General features: G+C 57.5%; 1 protein-coding gene across 2 annotated transcripts in view; it reads left to right on the forward strand.

Moving 5' to 3' along the window:
• The window catches only part of COL5A1 (collagen type V alpha 1 chain), a 153,290-nt gene that overhangs the window by 64,580 nt on the left and 68,272 nt on the right, over positions 1 to 20,438 (forward strand). For both annotated transcript variants that reach the window (XM_033122324.1, XM_033122323.1), the window contains exons 9-20: positions 38 to 94; positions 4,505 to 4,546; positions 4,779 to 4,841; positions 9,441 to 9,515; positions 10,407 to 10,499; positions 11,745 to 11,801; positions 12,713 to 12,766; positions 13,140 to 13,193; positions 15,627 to 15,680; positions 17,082 to 17,135; positions 18,298 to 18,351; positions 19,508 to 19,552. In XM_033122324.1, coding sequence (XP_032978215.1) covers positions 38 to 94; positions 4,505 to 4,546; positions 4,779 to 4,841; positions 9,441 to 9,515; positions 10,407 to 10,499; positions 11,745 to 11,801; positions 12,713 to 12,766; positions 13,140 to 13,193; positions 15,627 to 15,680; positions 17,082 to 17,135; positions 18,298 to 18,351; positions 19,508 to 19,552 — 702 coding nt within the window. The remainder of the gene's footprint in view (positions 1 to 37; positions 95 to 4,504; positions 4,547 to 4,778; positions 4,842 to 9,440; positions 9,516 to 10,406; positions 10,500 to 11,744; positions 11,802 to 12,712; positions 12,767 to 13,139; positions 13,194 to 15,626; positions 15,681 to 17,081; positions 17,136 to 18,297; positions 18,352 to 19,507; positions 19,553 to 20,438) is intronic.

The following is a 20,438-nucleotide window of genomic DNA, read 5'->3' on the forward strand; positions in this document are numbered from 1 at the left end:
ACTCATTCTCTCTCCATCTTTGTTTTATAAATCCCAGATTGATGGACCACGGGGCGAGAAAGGTCAAAAGGGAGAACCCGCCATCATTGAACCCGTAAGAACATTTTCTTATCTTCTTTATGAAATGGGCGGGGGTTGGGGGTGGGGCCACTGCTTCAGGGCTGTGGCCAGACCCGTGGGACCCCTGGACCCCTAGGCCCTGGGCCACTGTGAGGAGCCCCGTGAACTCCACATTCTGCTTATTGCTGAGACTCAGGTGGGGGAATGTTCTGGACCTTGGCTGAGGTGGTAGCTGCTGGGTTTTGAATTGGTCAGAAGTCTGCCCTGCACACTTCACACCACATGTCATCGTGTGTCAATTGGTAAAAAGAGACTCAATTCTGAGAGGGAGGCTGAGCCCCTCTGGAGGGTTGGAAAGGACTGGGGACCTGGGCTGTGCCAGGTGCTGTTGTTTACCACGGGCTCTGTCCCCCACGGCTGGTGGTACAACCATGTGGCATGGACTAAGTTCTCTGGAACTGGTGAAACATGCTTATGAAACGTCAGGGGAATTGAATCACACAAAGCTGCACAGAGACTCCTACTGAATAAAATTCAGCTATGCTGGGTAACGGGACCCCGGGTAAGTTAGGCAAAAATGACTCTCCATCATGTCTTCATGTGTGGAGCCGTGAGGAAGGGGCCTGAGAGCTGCCCCGGGCCGGGGCCCTAACCCCTCCCCTCACCCGCTAGGCCAGGTGGGCATGGTGGTGTGGGCCAGGAGAGCGGTCCACGCGTCCTGTCATCCAAGTGCTGAAGGGAGGGGCTGGGGTCCTGAAGCACAGCCAGTCACGAGGCTGGGGCTGGGCTGTGGCTTGTGCTGCCAGGACCGGGTTCCTGATGGCTGAGCTCAGGACAGACACGACGCTGGGGCCCCAGTGTCCTTCTGGATAGAGAATCATGGTGGCCTCCATTCTCCTGGGGCTCTGGGAAGGTTCTTTCGGAACCTTGACGGGTGGCACGTGGCAAGCTCTTATCTCGCCAGAGAGACCTGAAGCCCTGGGGCCAGGGCATGTAGACATGTCCCGTGGCAGGGTGGAACTCCCAGTGGGCAGACTCAACAGTTCTCCTGGCTTGGCCCCGTTCCCGGCCCCCAGAAGTATCTGAGGCTGCAGAGGTGGTCTTGTGTGGCACAGGGATGGGACCCGTCGCTCCCACTGGGCTGTGGGCACTGGACACACATCCTTTTCTCAGACTGGGACATCTCGTTTCCAGTGCTTTCTGCAGGTCCAAGGAAGACAGGGTTTAGCTGGATGGGGGGGTGCAGAGGTGCCTAGGGGGGCCCAAGGCCAGGTGGCCCCTTGTTCAGCCATGTGAGAAGTCCCGACACCATGCAGACGATCCATGGGGGTAGGAACGTGCAGCCCAGCCTGGGAGGCCATCCCGGAAGGACGGGTGTGGGAACCACCCCAGAGTCAGTTCCCCGTGGTCCAAGCTGTGCTTGTCTCAGTGGGGTGTAGGGACCGACAGTGACATTTCCCCAGATGGTTTTGGTCCCCAGGTAGACTTGCTGTTGACTTAGGGTGCCTTTTGTGGTGTCTCCACTGCTTCAGTGAAAGGGGTGTCTTACCCGGGAAGAAAGTAGGAGCCCAGGGCAGGTAGGCACTTAGGTTGTAGAGTCCCGGTTTGGCCCCCTGGCTGTGTGGCAGGGGTGGGCGGGCTCGGCTGGCACCTCTGCCTGGATAAGTTTCCTGTTTGCTCATGTCCCCAGACGGGCAACACTGCAAGGAGAACCGTGCACCCCGGCTACTGAGTGGGGTCGGGGGTGGGCAGCTCCGGGTGTTTGGCTCCAGGCTCTGCTGGTGGGGGTGGGTCAGAGGAGAAGGCGAGGAGACGGGGGCAGTCCAACAAAACGTGTGTCTACAGAAAAGCCATTTCAGCCTCGCGGGGGGGAAACCGGCCATCTGGATGCAGTTAGGGCAGGGTCCCCGCCTCGGGCCTGGCGTCGCTCCCACCCAGCCCCCAGCCCATTCGGGCGCTTGCCAGTATCCCTGGAGGAATCATGTAAACAGTTGGAGTTTCTCAACCTGGAGTGTCGCCAGATGTCCTCAAAGTCTCAGCTCTCATAAACAGATGGCCGAGTCCTGGGAGACGCTGACGTGGTCTCACCTCTGACTGCGCAGGCGTCCGTGCCCATGGAGGTTGGGGTGCCTGTTTCCTCTCCTCCCACCTGCCCCAGGGACCTCCCTCTGGGCGATGTGACTCACTGTCGATGGAGCTCTTGGAAGCAGCTCCTTCTCCGTCCATCCAACGGGACATGGCCGGCTGTTTCCCACTCACATCCGGCACCTTCTGTAATGTGTCAGCGGCATCAGAGTCTCCTTAAAAGGACAGGACTCCACTCGGCCGAGAACATCCAGGATAATGAGCATTGTGGGGGCTCCGGCCGTTGCAGGACCTCAGGGGCCAGGGAGCCCTGGACTCCGTGGTTTATATCCCCTGGTGAATGTCCGTCAGAGGCGCACAAATCACCATCTCTGCCTTCTCTGTGGTTTAAAAAGCTTTTTTTTTCCGTCCGTGCTATTTTGCATGTGGATAGACCTCCATTAAGAGGTTTGGGTTTGGCAGTGACTGAAACCTTTCCTGGTAGTTATTCTCCCAGCTGAGCTTTGGGACCGACGTCTGTACCCTGGTGAGGTGTGAACGGGGCTAGCACCCTGCAGCAAAGCCACCGTCTCTGTTGTCATAGACGCATGCTTTGGTGGTGGCCACAGGGGCACGTCTGGGCGATGGCTTAGCCTGGGAGAGTTCAGGATTGCTCTGCTGAGCTCATGCGTCCAGCCGTTTCCAGCGTCCCTCCCAAGCGATGTGCAGTGATCCGGGGTCCCTCCCGTGAGATCCTCTCCTGGCATCGCCACAGCGCCCAGAACAGCAGTTGGCATGTCTGGGCAGACAGCTGCAGCCCTGGGCCCACAACAGCCAATGGTTTCTCTCCTAACCCCAGCTCAGTTTCTGAGCCTTCCCAGCTGCCTTTGTCAGAGAAGGAAACAGGAAAGCTGGATTTACGAAGCCGTTTGGACAAGCTTTCTGTTTGCATCTCGCGTGCAAATGTTTCTCCGAGTGCACATCTGAGTAAACACAGCATCCACCCTCACAGCAACTAGGGAGCTGTGATGGGAGGGCCAAGGGGGTTGGAGGGGCTCTGCAGCCCCCTGACAGAAGCCCCCGCCAGCTGGTGCCTGGCGCCTGGGCCGATCCATGTGCCTCTGCTGGCCACGTCCTCCTCCTCGGAAGAAATTCCAGGTTTCACAAGAGGCTCATTCACTTTCGAAGACAACTCCAGGACACGGTGACATTGATCATCCCTAGAGAGAAGCATTCGTGTTCCTTTGGTTGGGGGCAAGGGGACAGCAGGCCTGCCCCAGGGCCTGTACATCCAGCCCTCTCACCCTGTCCCAGAGGTCACAAGAATTAGGGAGAATTAGGACATCACTGCATGCTTATGGCCACTGGCCCGACGTGCAGCTGGAGCCTGCCTAGCAGAGCGGACAGAACCTCCCTGTTCCCAGGCCCCCCAGATAAACGCATCCCTGCTGCATCCTCAGCGTGCAGACACCGGCAGGGTGCAGGAGATTTGTTCCCTCTCTGCAAGGTTGTGCATTGGCTCAGAGCCCCCTGAAGTGGGCATGAAACAGGAGGGAGGGGGGCTGACCCTGGCATTGACCGGACAGGAGTCGAGAGAAGAGTCCTGCCCTGGGAAAGGGGCTGGAAGTGCAGGCCCAAGAGTGGGGAGCCCTCCCCCCCCGGGCCAGGGAGCTCCATCCAGCGGAGGGCTGAAGCCCACTGTCCCTTCTGCCCACTCCCCCCTCTCTGGAGCCCAGATAACAGAGAGGACAGAAGGCCTTGTCCCCACTGGGGGTAAAGACAGTGGGGCAGAGGCAGGATGGACCTCAGCCCAGAGGGGAGAGCAGCTGGAGGAGGAGGGCAGCCGAGTGTCCAGTGGACTCGGCAGTGCCCACTCGCTTGCTTTGGGCTTCTGCTGGGTGGTGGGGGGTATTTCCCACCTGGAGGGAGGAGGGAGCTTCAGCAAGTCCTGTCTGAGCAGAGTTGGGCCTGATGGTTGTCCCGGCTGAGGGCCGGGGTCCACTCCTCCCTCAGGCAGCTGTTCCCTGGGAAGTCCCTGGGTGCTCCCCCTCAGGGGGGTAGGAGAGTCCCTGAGGGGGCCCGGTTAGTCTGGGTCCCCCGCTCTACTCTTGGCATTGTAAGGCTCTTCTCTGGAGGGAAGCCGGTGGGTTCAGTGTCCTGGGCTTGTTGTAGGTCCTGGAAATGGTCAGAGGACAGTCACTGTGGCCCCTCTCCATAACCCCCTTACAGAGACCCCGGCCAGGAGGGTGGGCGCTGACTGGAGGCCATACTGGCGGTTCTCTCTCTGGGGTCCGTCCTCACCAGTAGGGTCTGCAGGGGCCCCAGGCCCACCCTAGGGTCTTGGGACCCTGGCCTCAGACACTGTCCCCGTCTTTTCCAGGGAATGCTCTTGGAGGGGCCACCGGGTCCTGAAGGCCCCGCGGTGAGTGTCCCTTTTTATTCTCTCATGACATGTGGGAGGTGCTCAGGGCGGGGGGGGGCTCAGTGATACCCTTAAAGCTCCTGGATGGGAAATGGGGCGCTCGCCACTGTGCAGACACCGTGGGGCCCTGCACCACACCAGTCCCGCCTGCACCATCACCTAGACGAGCGGGAACCAGGTGTTGCCTGTGGCGCATCTTTGAACTCTGCCCTGATTTTATTTTCAATTCTAGGGTCTCCCAGGACCTCCAGGAACGATGGGTCCCACTGGCCAAGTTGGTGACCCTGGAGAAAGGGTAAGGGCTGACTCAGCTCCCTGGGATCCCACGCTCCGCGGGCTCATCCGTGTGCCCCCTGCTCTGTGACGGGCATTGTCCTCACACGTGCAGACGACAGCCACACATCAACTTCCTTCTCCTAATTGCCCCGGCCCCCTTAATCCATCCAGCATCTTCCGATATTTAGGGAGGTCGACCAGCGCCCTGCCCTGAGTAAGGTGACACCTGCAAGAGTAGGACCGAGTGGGGCCGGCCTGTAGTCCCACGGAGGCTGCTGGTGGTCAGGTCACAGTGGGGACCCTGCAGCTGCAGCCCTCCATTGGTATGACAGTGACAACAGCGGCTGCTGTGGCCAGAGCTCCAGTGCTGTCCGGGCTTCATGCGGAATCTGCATGGATCCTTCCTCAGCTCAAAGATTTCGTTGGCCTTGATCCCCCTCACTCTACCTTTCTTGTTTGAAATCAAGCAACAGACACGGGGGAGCTTGCTCGGGGCAAAGCGTTGCTCCCGGGGTCACCCTGGTCCGCGGGACTGATGGCTGCGGGAGAGATGACGGCTGAGCCTAAGACACCGCAATTTCGTTCTGACACCTAGTGGGGATTTGCAGTACTGCAGCCTCGTGCGTCCTTGTCTGGCTTGGCTCTTTTTCTTTCTTTTGTTTTTCCCGATGGTCTAATGAATATCGATGGTCTAATGAATATCGATGTGAGAAAAATCAGATGAAGAGCCAGTAATTGGCTAAGCTGTAGACGAGAGAGCCTGGGAGGGTGTGTGTCCTAATGGACGTTTATCCCCAGGGTCTGGCATACTGCCCAGAGTGGAGTATGAACCTTAGGGTTTTGGGTGGACGATGGCTGGTTCTGGTCATGTGGAAAGGTGGCTGGAGTCTTCCTGTCCTGCGTGCTGGGTGACCTCTGAGAGTCTAGCTCAAATGGAGCCTCAAACAGGATTCTCTGCCACTTTGTTTATGGCCGGTGGCTTTGGAGGCCCAGAGTAAAAGGCTCTTGCTCCGTGGCGGGACTCGGCTGGTCTCTGGGACACTTGTCCTTCCAACTCGTCCCTGGCTCTGCTCCCCCCTCTGCCACAGTCGAAATTCCAGACAAGCAAGTGGAGGCCACTGCTTTCCCCCACCCCAGGACAAGCAGGACTTGGGTTCTGCGGCTCACTCCAAAGGTCTGCCTGAGGAGGGGTGGTGGCCAAGTCCCCCCACAGAGCCTCACACGTGGACCCATGAGTGTGACAGAGTCTACACGTCAATGAGAGAGGAACCACATGGCGTAGCAGATGTTTCCTCGTAGACGTGCGATAGGACTCCGTGCTTCACACAGTGTGCGTGGATCCCGTGTGGCTCCAGGTGTCCGTCCATCCATCTGTCCACCCAGCACACAGCACTGGGCACTGGCCTGGCACCGAGGATTTAAATGCTCATAACCAGAGGGACACTCTGACCCACTCGGTCCCTGCATTTGGGCAGAACCTGCTGGTGCCTCGTGAGCTGCAGCCCGACCCGGCTTGTATCTGTGCGGGTCCGTTCTCTCTGTGCTTCCAAGTGCTCAGGCCATCTTGGCAGAGGAGAGCACTCGCTTACACACATGTGCATGCACCCCACACAGACACGGACACATGTGCACACACACACACACACATCCTAGGCCATGGCACCGTGGTCTCCCAGCCTTGAGGGTGGCCCTGGGGCTGTGTGCTAAGCCCCAGCAGCCTGGTCTCGACTGGCCGTTTGCAGTCAGTCGCCTTCAGTGTGCACCTTGTCCCCTGAGGCCAGGACAGGAAGGGCTCCAAGCTTTGGGTGCCCTTTCAGAAGATCCCCTCTGCTCTCATGGCAAAGGTGGGTCTTCTCCCAATAGTTCTGGAATCAGGAGCTGTTTATTGAACAGACGATGCCTTTGAATTGTAAACACTGGTATATAAAAGAAAACCAGGCATGGTTTATGGAGAGAGAGGGAAAGAGAGAATATCTGGGGATATTTTAGAGAAAAGAAACAGTTGGCAGAAATCACAAGTCAGGTTCTGGGGTCCATTTGTGCCGTCAGAGCCAATTGTGTGCCCTGTTGGGGTTTTGTAGTTAGGAAGCGAGATGACCCATAAGCCACAAGCAAGCGCCACTTTGTCCTGTGGGCCTGTCAAGGCCGCACAGGGCTCTTCCTGCGAGTCATTGTCTCACGCATGAGGACAGACAGTACTTCTTATTCCACCTTGAACCCGGTGGCTGGAGCTGAGAAGGGGCCCCACGACCTCCCCACTTGAGCTGGCTGGAGCGTCCCTGGGTGTGTGACACAGGCCGGGGGACAGAGCGAGCCCCATCATCGGTTTGTGTTCGGTGTCTCGAAAAACGAGAAGACGGCTTTGATTAGCGCCGTCGTCCAGCTCAGGGAACCAAGTATGTGACAGCCCTCGGTGTTTGGCAAGTGTTTGCTCGTAGTTGTTTCCAGGAGGAAGTGCAGGCTCAGGTTAGTAGCTATGCAGGGCTCACGTCAAATTTTAAAATGTTGGAAGGGTTCCTGGGTGGCTCTTCTACTCTGACCTTTCATTCTTCCGGGGTCCCTGGGGATCCTTGTTCTTTACTTTCACATTCTTTGGGATCGTTCTGGTTGTAGCTGAGGAAGTATTTGTTCCAATGTGAGGGTCAAACTGTCTTTGCAGCCCTGAGGTTGAGTTGTCACCACAGTGGCTTAGAACGAGCAGGGAAGAAGAGCACGGAGATGAGGGTCTTTGAAGATGGAGACAGTGGATGCGGGGCTTCCTGCCGTGCACTTCCTGGCTCCCAGCGTCACATGGCACGTGGACAGGAGCACACAGACCAGGCGGACACCACGTAGACAGCGTCTCGTCCATGGGATGTATGCACCCTCAGGTTTAAACTGGGGGGTTTGATTTGGGATAGACTCCGAGGCAGGAAAGTCAGCCGTGAGCAGCTGTCGGCATTGCATTTCCAAGAGGAAACCTGGATGGCAGAATGTGCTCTAGATTTTTCTTTTTTAAACAAGTTTTTTTATCTTCTGAGCATTTTTTTCCAAGATGGCAGGCAAAGGAATTTAGCTGTATCCATTAACAATTAAAAAAAAGAAAGAAAGTGTACTTCTTTGACCCAGCGGTTCTGCTCTAGGGACCTATCTAAGAAAGATGCCTGAGTATTCATCGTGGCAGCAGGTGTCATCTTGAAAACTGGAAACGACCCAAACGTGCCTCGGTAGAGGATGGATGAGTCATCTGTCGTGGGACTAGAAGGAGGCTACACTCAGAAGTGGGCTGAGATGAGCAGCGAAGAGAAAGAACAAGTTGCAGAACAATATGGAGAAGATGACCTCATAAAAACGGAAGGAAAGCACCTCCCAGGCGCCGTGCCCTGCGAACGGACAAATGTGTTCTGTGCCGTGTGTCTGGTGTGTGCTTCCAGCTTCCTCTTTGCTCGCACAGACCTCAGCTCTGGTTACTTTCAGGGGAAGGAGAGGGACGTTCACTTTCCACCTCGTATAAACCTGTTACACAGCTTTTCACAAGGACAGACGTTGCTTCTGCAATCCAAAATAACTACCGAATCAAGTGTTAGTCCAGGTCCAGACGGGTCCACGGCCTTCTGGAGAGTCCCAGAGCCACCTGATTCTCGGTCTTCTGGGCCGGAATCAGGACTGCATCTCATTTCCTCACCGGGGCCATCGCGCTCTGCTGTTGGTAGCACCCTTGCTCCAGCGTAGCTGGGACCAACCCCTGAGGGTTCTGCTGGAGTGTGGCCAGCAGGAGTCCTGCTTCACCAGGGGACGTAGTTAAACTTCCATCTGTATGCAAAGTCAACTTCATCCGCCTCAAGCTTTTGGGAGTCTGCCTGGATTAGTGAAAAAGCTGAGTGATAAAAAAAGGGTCTGCAAATAAACTGTCTTCTAGGAAAGTTTTACATCTGTATAGTCCCGAGCTGGCCAGAACCAACCTGGAGACTCTGGAGGGATGTCCGTCAGGGACCCGCCACAGAGACCAGGTTACCTGCACCTGTGGCGGCCACGGCGCCATCCATGTGCAAGGGGTATTTTTAAGCTGCTCGAGAGGAGTTCTCGTTCCTGTGGATGGCCCTCCTGTATGCCCATCCCCCGTGTGTGTCCAGGCAAGTGGAGGCTTCAGCCCGTCTTCCATCTGATCACCTGCGTGGCGTCCGTGGGTGGGGCCCGGTGAGGAGCCCTCGCCAACAGCGCAGGAATTGGGCCTTTGAGCAGCCAGTGCCAGCTTCCTCAGCTGCCCGCCTGTGTGGTGTGGAGACACGGACGGGGTGACCTAGAGTGAGGACGCCCAGCACGCCACCCACACCCACCTCCTGCAGTGTCGCCTCGTGCCCTCTGGATTGCGGCTCCCTGCCTTTCCTTCTCTGAGTTCCTCTGCCCAGACCTCCGTCCTCATCCCTCCCCACCAGGAGCCTTTCCTCATCCTTATCCCATAGCGATGCCCCCTTCTCTGGGCTTGGGTTCTGGAATATTCCGTGCCACAGAGTCTTACACTGGTCTGTGCTTGTCCAGTGAACTTCCAGCGGCGCCGTGGCTCCCGACCCCCCACCGTCACCCTGGCCCCGCTCTGTCCTGTACTCTGACCCAGCTCTCTCGGCCCCTCTGTCCACAGGGTCCCCCTGGGCGCCCAGGTCTTCCCGGGGCTGACGGGCTGCCTGGCCCCCCTGGAACCATGCTCATGCTGCCGGTGAGTACCCTGAGTATTTGTGGGGCTGGTGGCACAGGGCACAAGTGCAATGGGGAGTGGGGTCCGGAGCTTTGTTTCCGAGGGGCACAGTCTCCTGGCCGCAGACTCGCCCCAGCCTGGGCCAACCATGTCATAGAGGTAGGCTCCTCTGAGGGTGCCCCACCTTCACAGAAGAGGGGACACCAGTGGCCAAGGTCTCCACCTCTGCCGGTGTCCAGGGCCCACCTAAGAGGGAATGGACTTGGCCTCTGAAGGAAAGCTGTGTGGCCTCTGCCTTGGTTGTCAAACACCCACTATCACCACTCAGACCCCCAAGCAGGCATGCTGCCAGCTGGTTCCTCCTTGAGCCTGACCTGCCATGACATTGTGGGTGAAGGTCCCGGGGCCATCTCCTTCCTGGGAGCCCAGGCCCGGAGAGAGAGTATGTGGCTGGTGTGCACAGCAGTCTTCTGTCAGTTTTCCTGTGAGCCCGTGCTGCCTGCCTGTCTGATGACGGGGTGGCTGGGCGCAGCTCAGGGTCACCTGGCGTGGAACCAGGACTATCCTGGCCAGGCCTCCTTAGCAAGGTGTTTGAATGGACCCTTAGCTTTTCCTTGCAAGAAATGGGGTCTCCAGGTGAGATGCCACAGATGTCTGAAAGGGCTTCCCAGACATGGCGGGGGGTTCTCCTGGAGGCCCCAGGGCTGAAATTGGCAGGTGGGGCTTGGACAGCTCTGTGCTGGCAGAGTAGGGGGGCATGCACGGGGAGGGGTCTGGGGCTAGAAGCTGCCCAACCAACCCTCTAAGGCTGTGCTGTCTCCCAAGAGGCCAATGGGTGCCACCTCGACCCGAGGTCCACTGGGGGCTCCCACATCAGTGCGCCCTTGGTGACCCCCCATCTTACACCTGCAGTTCCGGTTTGGAGGGGGTGGCGATGCCAGCTCCAAAGGCCCCATGGTCTCAGCCCAGGAGTCCCAAGCTCAAGCCATTCTGCAGCAGGCCCGGGTGAGTGACGGCCGGGTGCCAGGGGGTGGCGCTGGGGAGGGAGGACAGAGCTCAGCCATTCTGTGAGCGGCCGGGCTGAGCCAGCCTCCTCTGGGGGGAGCCCTGTGGGCCCCAAAGCTCCTCGCTCAGCCTTTGCCTCTTACTGCTCTGCTCTGCACATTAGCTGACGGGTGGGCTGGGTTCCTCATTGAGGAGGCCCACTGTTGATTGCCTGTGATGAGTGCAGACACCACCGTGGGGTGGGGTGGGGTGGGGTGGGGTGGGTGATCCTCCAGCAGAGCGCCCCTAGTGGCCACGGCCAGCAGCTGCCGAGGAAGCCCTTTTTTGGCCATTTACGTGGTTCCCAGCCAGCTGCGTGGACACCAGTGATCAGAATGCATGAGTAAGCGCGGGACTGCTCGGAACCGGGCCATTCTGATGGAGCAAACTGCCCGAGTGATGCAGTCAGTGCGTAGGAAACCCCATACCTGCCCCTGGATTCATCCACTGGGCCTGCCCGCGGGCCTTTTAATCTGAGTGCATGCTAATCGGAGCCAGTGGGGGGTGGGCTTACAAGTAGGTTTTACTTTGCAAAAAATCTTCTAAAATGGAAATGGCAGTGTGGGGACGCCATGGCACATGGGAGCAGGAAAGGTTCTTTAAGAGGGCGGGCTGACTGCTGCGGCAGGTGCGGCCGCCCTCTGGATGGGGCCAGTGGGACAGGGTCAGGGTGTAGGCGGGCGAGGGGGCCCTGGCAGCAGGTGTCTGGGCCGGGTCCCCAGCGGCTGGGCTCTAACAGCTGCTGCTTCTGGGACTGATTGAGTTCCCCTTCAGAAGGGCTCCCCAGTCACTGGAGGGCGCTAGAAGTGCTTCTCAGAAAAAAATGGTACTCAGCATGAGCGCACGTGTAAAATATATAGACCAGCCCAGCCCAGCCCAGCCCAGCTCACTCCGAGGGGGGAGGGCTGGGGAGCAGGGAAGGAGGTCAGCAAGATGCTCTGAGCAGCCCCGGGAACGGAACACCCCTCCCCAAAGTGGGGAGTGGGCACCCACCTGGGTTCCACCTCCACCTCCTCTGTCGCATTTGTGGTTGGTGCTGCGAGCCCCGGAGCAGCAGAGAAGGGGGTTCTCGGGCTCCCTCTGACCTCCTCCTCCAGAGGCTCCTGACCTTGGCCTGTCACGTTGGCCCCTTGCCGCCTGCCAGCATCTCACCGGTGAGGACCAGTACACCAGCCACTTCTTAGCCTGTCCGGTTTTCTCTTGCAGTTGGCGTTGAGGGGGCCGGCTGGCCCAATGGGTCTTACTGGGAGACCCGGCCCTGTGGTAAGTCGGCGGCAGGGAGGGAGCATGGCGGTGCGTGGTGAGGGGTGGGCCATCCCTCCTCACCCCTGCCCTTTAGTCTCCCAGCTCCTTGCGGAGAGGACTCACTTTAAGTAGTCCTCAGCATTCATTCTAGCACTGGACCTGGGGTGGGGGGAGGGCCCTGGGCAGGGGGAGGGCCTGCGGTGGCCTGGAGGCTGGGGAGCCCCCATCCTTGTACTGGCTGTGAGTTTTGATCCAGACCCCAGGGTCTGAGCCTCATTTCAGGGCGTCACCGTTCTTTGCAGTCATGTTTCCAAAGTCAAGACGGCATCAGTGTGGGGCACACTCAGGGTGCCAGCCCTCCCCGCCGTGCCCCTGCTGCACAAGCTGAGTGCAGTGTGTGCCAGGCACATGGCCTGCACATGGCATCTCCAGGGCCTGGGGGTAGCCCTTGTTGTTTGTAAGGAGACGGAGGATTTAAACGCATGGTGCCCGCACTGCCATTCTCTAGAAGGGGTGGACTTGGCCACTGGTCCCCGGTCTGTGGTCAGTGCTCGCCGTGTGCGTGGCTCAGCGCTGTTCTCCATCTGGACATCTTGCCTTGCAACAGGCCTGGAGGATGTCCACATGTAGCCCCAGACCTGGGGCAGTGACTCGCCATGGTCACATGCATCCCAGAGAGAGATCACCTTCACCAGAGCTTGTGGCCCTTGTACTCTCCACTGTCCAGAATTTTGCTCAGAATGAGGAAGAGATCCAGACAATGAACTGTTACTGCCCGTCCCTCGGGTTCTGTCCAAGGTGGGCAGGCTGGCCCTCAGAGGGAGGCCTGCCCACCGGCAATCCCGAGTAGTTTCCGTGGCCCCCACTGTAGCCACCCCGGCAGCCTTTACCTGCCGCCAAGCGTTCCTTAACCAGACGTGTCTCCCTAGGGCCCTCCTGGGAGCGGAGGTTTGAAGGGCGAGCCGGGAGACATGGGTCCTCAGGTATGTAAGGCACCTCGCTTTGGCTCTTTGAAGGGGCGTCTCTCGTGTGCATTGGAGGCCATGACTGGGCGGGGAGGGGTGTTGGCGCCCTAAATGCTGCATTTCTTCAAAGAACTTAGTGGGAATTGTCGCTTAATGCAGAGCTCGACACGGAACAGAAATAACTGATATTTGCAGTGGGAGCGAGCTGGTGGGTTTCTGTCCCCGCCCTCACTCAGGGCAGCGGGTTCTGTGCTCTGACCTGGGGCTGCCCACAAGTTGGCAGCTGGCAGGGCGAGCCACAGGCCAGGTGACAACATGGGGACAAGGCTTTGCTTTTGGCTCTGAGAAACATGAATATGCAACTGACCCTTTGCCCTCTGATTCTGGACAGGGCCCCCGAGGTGTGCAGGGCCCGCCCGGCCCCACAGGAAAGCCTGGGAGAAGGGTGAGTGTTTTCCGGTGCAGTGACAGCAGCTGGGGCACTGATGGGGCGGGAGTCTGCAGTGGGTTTGTACCCCAGTGCCCGCCCTGCAGTCCAGGCTCAGCTGCGGGAAGCCCAGTTGCCACCCTCCCTTCAAAGGGCACGTCTGCCTCCAAGGCTGAGGTCCTCTTCCACCAGGTGGTGTCTCCTGGGACTCACCTGCCTCTGCCACCCTGGCCTCTGTCCTGAGCAGGCTAATTTAGCTTAACAAACATTTTTAATTAAAGCAATTTCCCAGGCCCTTTGGGAGCAAGCGTTGAGAAGACCACGTTTCGGCAGGGCTTGTTTCTCCACAAATGGCCTGGGTTTGGGGTAAAGGGCCAGATGGCCGCCCTGGCCATCTTGCAGCTCACCTGTCGTCCTAGCCACCTGGATTCTCTGTTTGGGATGGAATTAAATGACTGGAACTAGTTTGTTTCCATAGGACCACGGTGACTGAAAGACGGCGTGCTTTTATAAGTTAATGGGAGTTAGTGAACAGCTTCCTGACCAGCTCAGGGATCCTAGTTAACCCACATCAGGCTCTAACAAGTGGGTCTTTTCAACCAGTGAATGTTTCTAGGGCGTGAAAAAGACTTGTTTTCTTGTGTTGTATTTGTTTGGTGTGAACCTCTTTAAAGAATGTTGTCCACTTAAGCCGCCAGTTCCTGCTTTGATTTCAGAGTGTACAAGGCAAGGATGAGAACTTTCTTAGCGTTTACAGGTCCTCCTGTTAGGGAGTCAATTGTGACGGAGGAAGCTGCAGCCAAGCACAGCACTGTCGTGTGGGTCCGTTGAGGCCATAGGTCCCGGGGTCTGTGGAGGAGCTGGTGAGGGCTGGACCAGATGATTCTCGGGCCACCAAGGCTGGGATTTGGTGACTCTTGGAAGACAATTTAGTTTATCTTAGATCTGATTCTGAAAAGGGTTTTATTTCATTACATTTTTCTGTGGATCTCTGTAAGCACTTACCAAGTTTCACTAGAAATCATTTCTCAGTCAAGGTAAAAACCGGAAAGAAACAAGAGCTGAGGGATGGTTCACAAAGTGACGAGTTGCAGAGTTAAGTGTCACTGGGGCTGTGAACACACATGAGGTGGAAGTAGTGACCTTTGTCCGAAAGATCCGCTGGGGAAGAGGAGCTGGCGGGAGAAGGGCTGGGCCGGTGGCGGGCTCTGCAGTGCTCTGTGTCCCCCGTCCTTTGTGGGGCAGCCCGCAAGGAGCCACTGAGTGACGGAAGCCTCGGCACACTTGCCAGTGCTGTCGTGCTGTGACATCGTGGGAACTTTTCTGACGAATTTCCCTTGACTTCTGAAAGTGTTTGGAAATTTGAAGAGAGTCTCCCCGTTGGTATCCCCCGGCGTCACGTCTGTATTTCGCCGGGGCTGTGTCACTTGGGCACCTTCTCTGAAACGGCTTTTCATTCTTGGCAGCTCTCGCAACCTTTACCGCAGGGGGGCACAGACCGTCTCCTACGGCCCATCCAGATTCTTCGCTTCTTTTTCCTCTGCTGTTGCCCATACTGCCTTTGTTATACTTTGAGACCCAAAGTGGCCACTCTCCAGATATTGTCCCCGCTTGTCACGAGTCACTGGGTGACGGCCTCATTTGATCAGGTGCACAGGGGACCTGGAGCAGAGACAAGCTGTTGATGTAGGCCAGCCCTTTACACTCAGCTGGCTGATGTTCCTTCTTAGCGTGTGGACATCCGGCCGAGTCCCTGCCCCTGTCTGGATGGTCTCAAGCCTGGTGGGGCTCTCCTGGGGGCTTGTGGGGCCTTTAGAGGGGACACTGGTAGGCCTGAGCCCTGCCCTGCAGACCACAGCCAATCAGGTGGGGACCACGGGCTTGTCTTAGACTGCTTCCTTAGCTGGAAGTAATGGCCGTGGGAGTGGCCCCCGCGGACGGAGGGTCTTGCTTACAGCCCAGACCCTGCCTGTGTTTAGCTGTGTGGCCTCAATGAGACAAGCCTCCCTTTCAGACCTCAGTTTCCCCTTTAGTCCATTGGACTAACACCAGGTGCTTGCTGTCTGTAGTCCTGTGACTGTTGGTCTTTAGTTTGACTTCCGAATGGTGGAAAGCAAATGTGTGGTGGACCAATGTCAAGGGCGTGCTGTCTCCCGAGCTGACAGTCGGTCGACAGTCCTGCAGACTGACATGGCTTCTTAGTCACTCCTCCAGCAAGGTCTCACCTGCCACCTCAGGCCATCATCTCCAAACACAGGGGCAAGTGGCATTACCCTCTTCTGGTGGTTCAGGATGGCAGGGCCCGGAAGGACCAGAGCCATGCGTGAGCGCCCAGCCGTCCCCCGACTCCATCCCAGCCACGCGGGCCTGGAGCTCTCTCTCCCTGGTTTCATAGGTAGCCACCACTCAGAGGTCTCGTTTGTGGTGATGTTTTGCCCTCGTCTGTTCCAGGGGCGGGCTGGCAGTGACGGAGCAAGAGGGATGCCTGGACAGACTGGCCCCAAGGTAGGCTGCCACTCACGGCCTCCCGGTGTCCTGGTACCAGGTCACCATCATCGCTGTCACCATGTTGATGATGTGACCTCGTGAAAGGTTATAATGACAAATGTGATTATGATGACAAGTCAACTCGTGATGCTTGCATCCATCTGAGGGTAGGACCGTGGGGGTGAGGATGCTTCTGTTTGGGTCACTCTGGCATGTTGACATAAAGACGGGTTGGTGGGCACGTATGATAGTTGGCAGTAGTTTAGGTGGCAGATTTGTTCCTTTCAAGTGAGTGGTGAGCATGAGGGGTTGGAACTCCAACTATGAAAACCTACGCATGGACAGTTAACAAGGCCATGTACACGGGGACTGACCGATAAGGGGAAGGGGTGGCCTTGAAGTTCTCAGGCTCACAAATCCACGGGCCAGGAAGTCACCTTGTCCAGATCTGGGCTCCTTGGCATTGGGGGTAAGAAGAGACATTGCATGTGGGTGAGTACAGGACCTCAGAGTGTCATGAACAAAAGCTGCAGTGGGCACACCAGCCGGAGCCCACGGAAACTGCACTCCCTCCCGGCTGCCGTGGTTCCATCATGTGGCCATCCCTCTGCCCCTGACTTTGGTGTGAAGCCCTCCCCACCTTTAATTCTTGGTCCTCCCTCCCTCCTCAGTTCCTAGAAGGGTTTGTCCAAGGCCATGCAAGATGCCAGAGGAAATGAAGACTCCCCAGTGAGAGGCCCACAGTGGGGACAGCAGCTGTTATCTGGGAGGGGCAATGGAGACTGAGTCACCAAAACGGCCGGGTGTCCACTCCACCTGTTCACCTAATAACTGGCGCGGATGGACTCTCAGGTGCCCCCAGGTGTCCTGACCTCGTGACAGGCTCTGGTCTTCAGTGACCTGGGGGAAGAATGTCTTACTGCATCTGTCTCAATAAATCGTGGTCTCCTTTCTACACTAAAGTATTGAAAGCCTCAGTGAGCCCACCTACGAGCTTTGCAACATCTGTGGGCCGGGCTCTGTTCGTGGGCTCCAGGAGGCAGCCTGGGAAGCAGGAGGGCTGGCCCAGGAGCTGGGACGCCGGGCCACCCGGAGGAGTCTGAGAGCCCCCTGTGTGGGCAGCGCTCTGGGCGCTGAGGGCATAGTGTTGGACATGACAGGCAAGCAGAAGCACACACACCCCAGCTTCTCAGCAGTCCCCCAGATCACGGCCGGTCGGTGCCTTTGGGGCTGTCTGGGGGAGAAGAGCCCCGGACTATGGACCCAAGGCAGTAGAGAGTGTGCTGACAGGCGGGTCGCTGGCCACCACACGCAGGGGCCTGGGGCCGAGGGTGCATAGACGCTGCCGGAATCATGACCCAAGGAAGGGCGGCCGTCACTGCAGGGTGGTCTCTGAGCAGCCCTCTGTCCTCCCCACAGGGTGACCGCGGCTTCGACGGCCTGGCTGGGCTGCCGGGAGAGAAGGGCCACAGGGTAAGTGCTTCCTGCCTGAGAGTTCCTGGCACAAAGGCCTGATGGGTTTTGTGCAGCAGAGGTCTCTCAAGAGACCTTTGCAGGCAGCCGGCCATAGATTGCTTGTGTGGGGGTTGGGTCCCCTCAGTTCCAACGTGGCCACTAAAGGAGCTGCATGGGGATAGGCAATGGAAATGAACACAACGTGATGACTTTGTTGATGGAAAGTCGGCCCAAAGAAAGCAGATTTCTTATCTGCTGCTTATTATGGAAGAGCCAATGGGGTCCACTCACTGGGAGGGGCTCTTGTTTAGAAACCCACTTTCTGGTACACGGGCCTTTCTCAGCTTCAGGAAGTCCAAGTGGCTGCCATTTCGGGAGTGGCTGGGGACCCTTTGCATCATGAGAGTGGTGATTCTGCGGGGTGGGGACAGGCCATGGCTGTTCCTGTTGGAGAGGGTGGGGCACCCTGCACCCGGTGTCCTTCCCTGGCTTTCTCGGCCGGTTTGAATGTCTCCACTGGGCGTTTTCTACATTTCTTTTGAAGTAGACAATGTTTCATTTACATTTGGGCACCTTGTGGAGGCACACGCACACTCACATGCATTTGTCGGCTTTGGCAGTAAGGTTTATCTGTCACGGTCCCTAACACACTGAGAAATGGCTGCTGCAATTTGGCCCAAGCTGCTTCGTCCATGTGCTCCAACAAGCACGTGGAAGCTGGAATGGAGGCAGTCCCGGGGTCAGGGCTAGTCCGTCTGCTTGACTGACGAGCACATATTGAACAGTATCTGTGTCCGCGGCCCAAAGCTGTGGGGACGAGCGGCGACCAGCACCGACCCTCATGGCGCCCACTGTCCAGGGTGGTGGCCCTTCCTGGAGGCAGTACGGGGCTGGGGAAGAGGTGGCAGGGTGTAGCTCAGACCTCGCCTGTGGCCCTGCTGGTGCCCGGTCCAGTACAGCTGCCCCCGGACGCCGGTTTCCTGGCTGAGTGTTTGCAGCCAGTGTGAGCCTGTCACACCGGCGTGCAGGGCCTCCAGATGGATCTCCCGATTCCAGGAAAGGCTGCAGATGGTTTGTGATTTTTAGTCTCAGAATTAGAGACAGAGGAAATGGGGAACTTGGGACAAGCATGTGTGACCTGCTCTGGGGTGGCTAACCCTGACCCTGGTTGACTTCCTAGGGTGACCCTGGTCCTTCTGGCCCGCCGGGACCTCCGGGAGACGACGGAGAAAGGGTACGTATCTGGTGTATCTCAGCTGTACCCACTTGTCCATTTCCTCAGTGACTTTGGCAGGAAAACTGCACTTGAAATGCCGGTGTCAGTGAGACTGGCATGCGGACAGTGCAGAGGCTGAGGGCACCGTGAATGGGCAGAGGAAGGGGTAGAGAGACAGGTCACCCGGAACTTCTGAGACAAAAGCAAGTAGCAAATGTCTTCATTGACTTGACGCTTCCCGCTGACGTGCCACATCCAGGAGTGGCTTTCACCCGTCAGAGGTCTCAGAAGGAGCACCTCTCACTCCAGGAGACAGGTGCCCAGGTGGCACTGGGAGGACAGGTGTCTGGAGAGCTTATGGCTCCTGAGTGAGGGTCAGAGGAGGCAGAGCTCGAGGGTTTGGGGAGAGGAGTAGAATGGAGAGTCTAGAAAGTACCTGTGTGACCCTGGAGGTGGGGAGAGACTGGGTGTGTGGGGCAGAGGGAGGCAGGGACGCTGCTGTCCAAGTTTGGGGGCTGGGCCAGCGGTGGGCTGCTCCCAAGGGGCTGTGCACCCGTCCCGGGGGTGTCAGGTGTGTCAGCCTGGGCTGCAGGCCCTGTGTTGTCCTTACACTGAAGCATAAGGGTCCTGTGGCAGAGAAGCACAGCTGTGGGCTTTAGACCCGCCCCACACCCCCGTCACTCAAGCGATTTCTTTGGGGGTCTTTGAGGGAAGGTTTGGTTTCTGTCATTCACCTTCCTGTCTGTCAGCTGTCCGTCTGTCCGTCCGTCTGTCCATCCATCCACCCACCTACCTATCTATCACCTATCATCTGTCATCTGTGTATCTAGCTCTGTCTAGTTTCTGGCCATCATTCTATCCTTCATTTCTATCATAACCCATAAGTAACCAAATCCTTTGATCACATGATGTTTTCTGCCCAGTTTCCCGTCATTGGAGCGGTGGTCTGTGAGCTCCTGAGTGGAGTCCCAGAGCGCCAGACCTCCCCTCTTACCTGCAGCTTTCGGGAATGAGGACGTCCCAGGCTTTCGGGAGGGCACAGGGACTTGTAAACCTGGCCGAAGGCTGCGGCAGCCCCAGGCCAGAGAGCTCGGCACAGCTGACAGCAGCACTACCTGTCTGGCATCCAGGCGTTAGAGCTTGGCCTAACTGTTGCCTCTTTTCTCCCCTACAGGGTGACGATGGAGAAGTGGGGCCCCGAGGGCTGCCTGGGGAACCTGTAAGTCTGCTGACGGGATGGGACTCTGTGTCCCCTTCCTATGGTGACAGGCTGTCTCCGAGGCTGCCTCTGGGCAGACCTGGGGATAGACTTGGAGTGTAGACTAGAGAATGGCTCTGTCTTAACCCAGACACATCTGAGGAGTTCCCTGGGAGGGAAAAGAAGGAGCACCGGGGAGGGTGGTGGGACAATCTGAGGTGTCACCGGAGCTTGCCCGCCCAGAGGAGGAAGCTCGGGTCCCTGAGGGTTGTGGTGGGGCCTCCAGGGTCCATCCTGGTGGGTGTCCTAGGCCATCCTGGTGGGTGTCCAGGGTCATCCTGGTGGGTGTCCAGGGTCATCCTGGTGGGTGTCCAGGGTCATCCTGGTGGGTTTTCAAGGTCATCATGGTGGGTGTCCAGGGTCATCCTGGTGGGTGTCCAGGGTCATCCTGGTGGGTCTTCAAGGTCATCATGGTGGGTGTCCATGGGCAGTTGCAGGGTCTGAATCAGCCAGAGTTTGCCACCCTTTTTGATGGCCACACTTTCCAAAAAGGAGCGTGCAGGCAGCATGCCCCTGCCTGGGCATCAGAAAGCTGTTCCCAAAGCTGATTTCTATTTAGGGCCAAAGCAAATTTCCTTAGCAATAAAAGGACATTAATTACTTTTCACTCACTGTTGCTTTTCGAACATCTCATTTCTTTTATCGACATCAATGGGGCCGTACGCATCTGGTAATGTGAATTGAGGAGAAATATTGTGAACGCTGCATGGAGCAGAGCCTGGGGTCGGCATTTGCACGTTCATTTGGGACTAAATTATACCCTAGATGTCTGATTAGCCACGAAGGAGAATTCATCAACACAGCTCTCTGTTTAACACATGTCTAAGCGATACCTTCTGGGTCATTA

Source organism: Rhinolophus ferrumequinum, chromosome 12 (genome assembly GCF_004115265.2).
Source record: "Rhinolophus ferrumequinum isolate MPI-CBG mRhiFer1 chromosome 12, mRhiFer1_v1.p, whole genome shotgun sequence".
NCBI classification, from domain to species: domain Eukaryota; kingdom Metazoa; phylum Chordata; class Mammalia; order Chiroptera; family Rhinolophidae; genus Rhinolophus; species Rhinolophus ferrumequinum.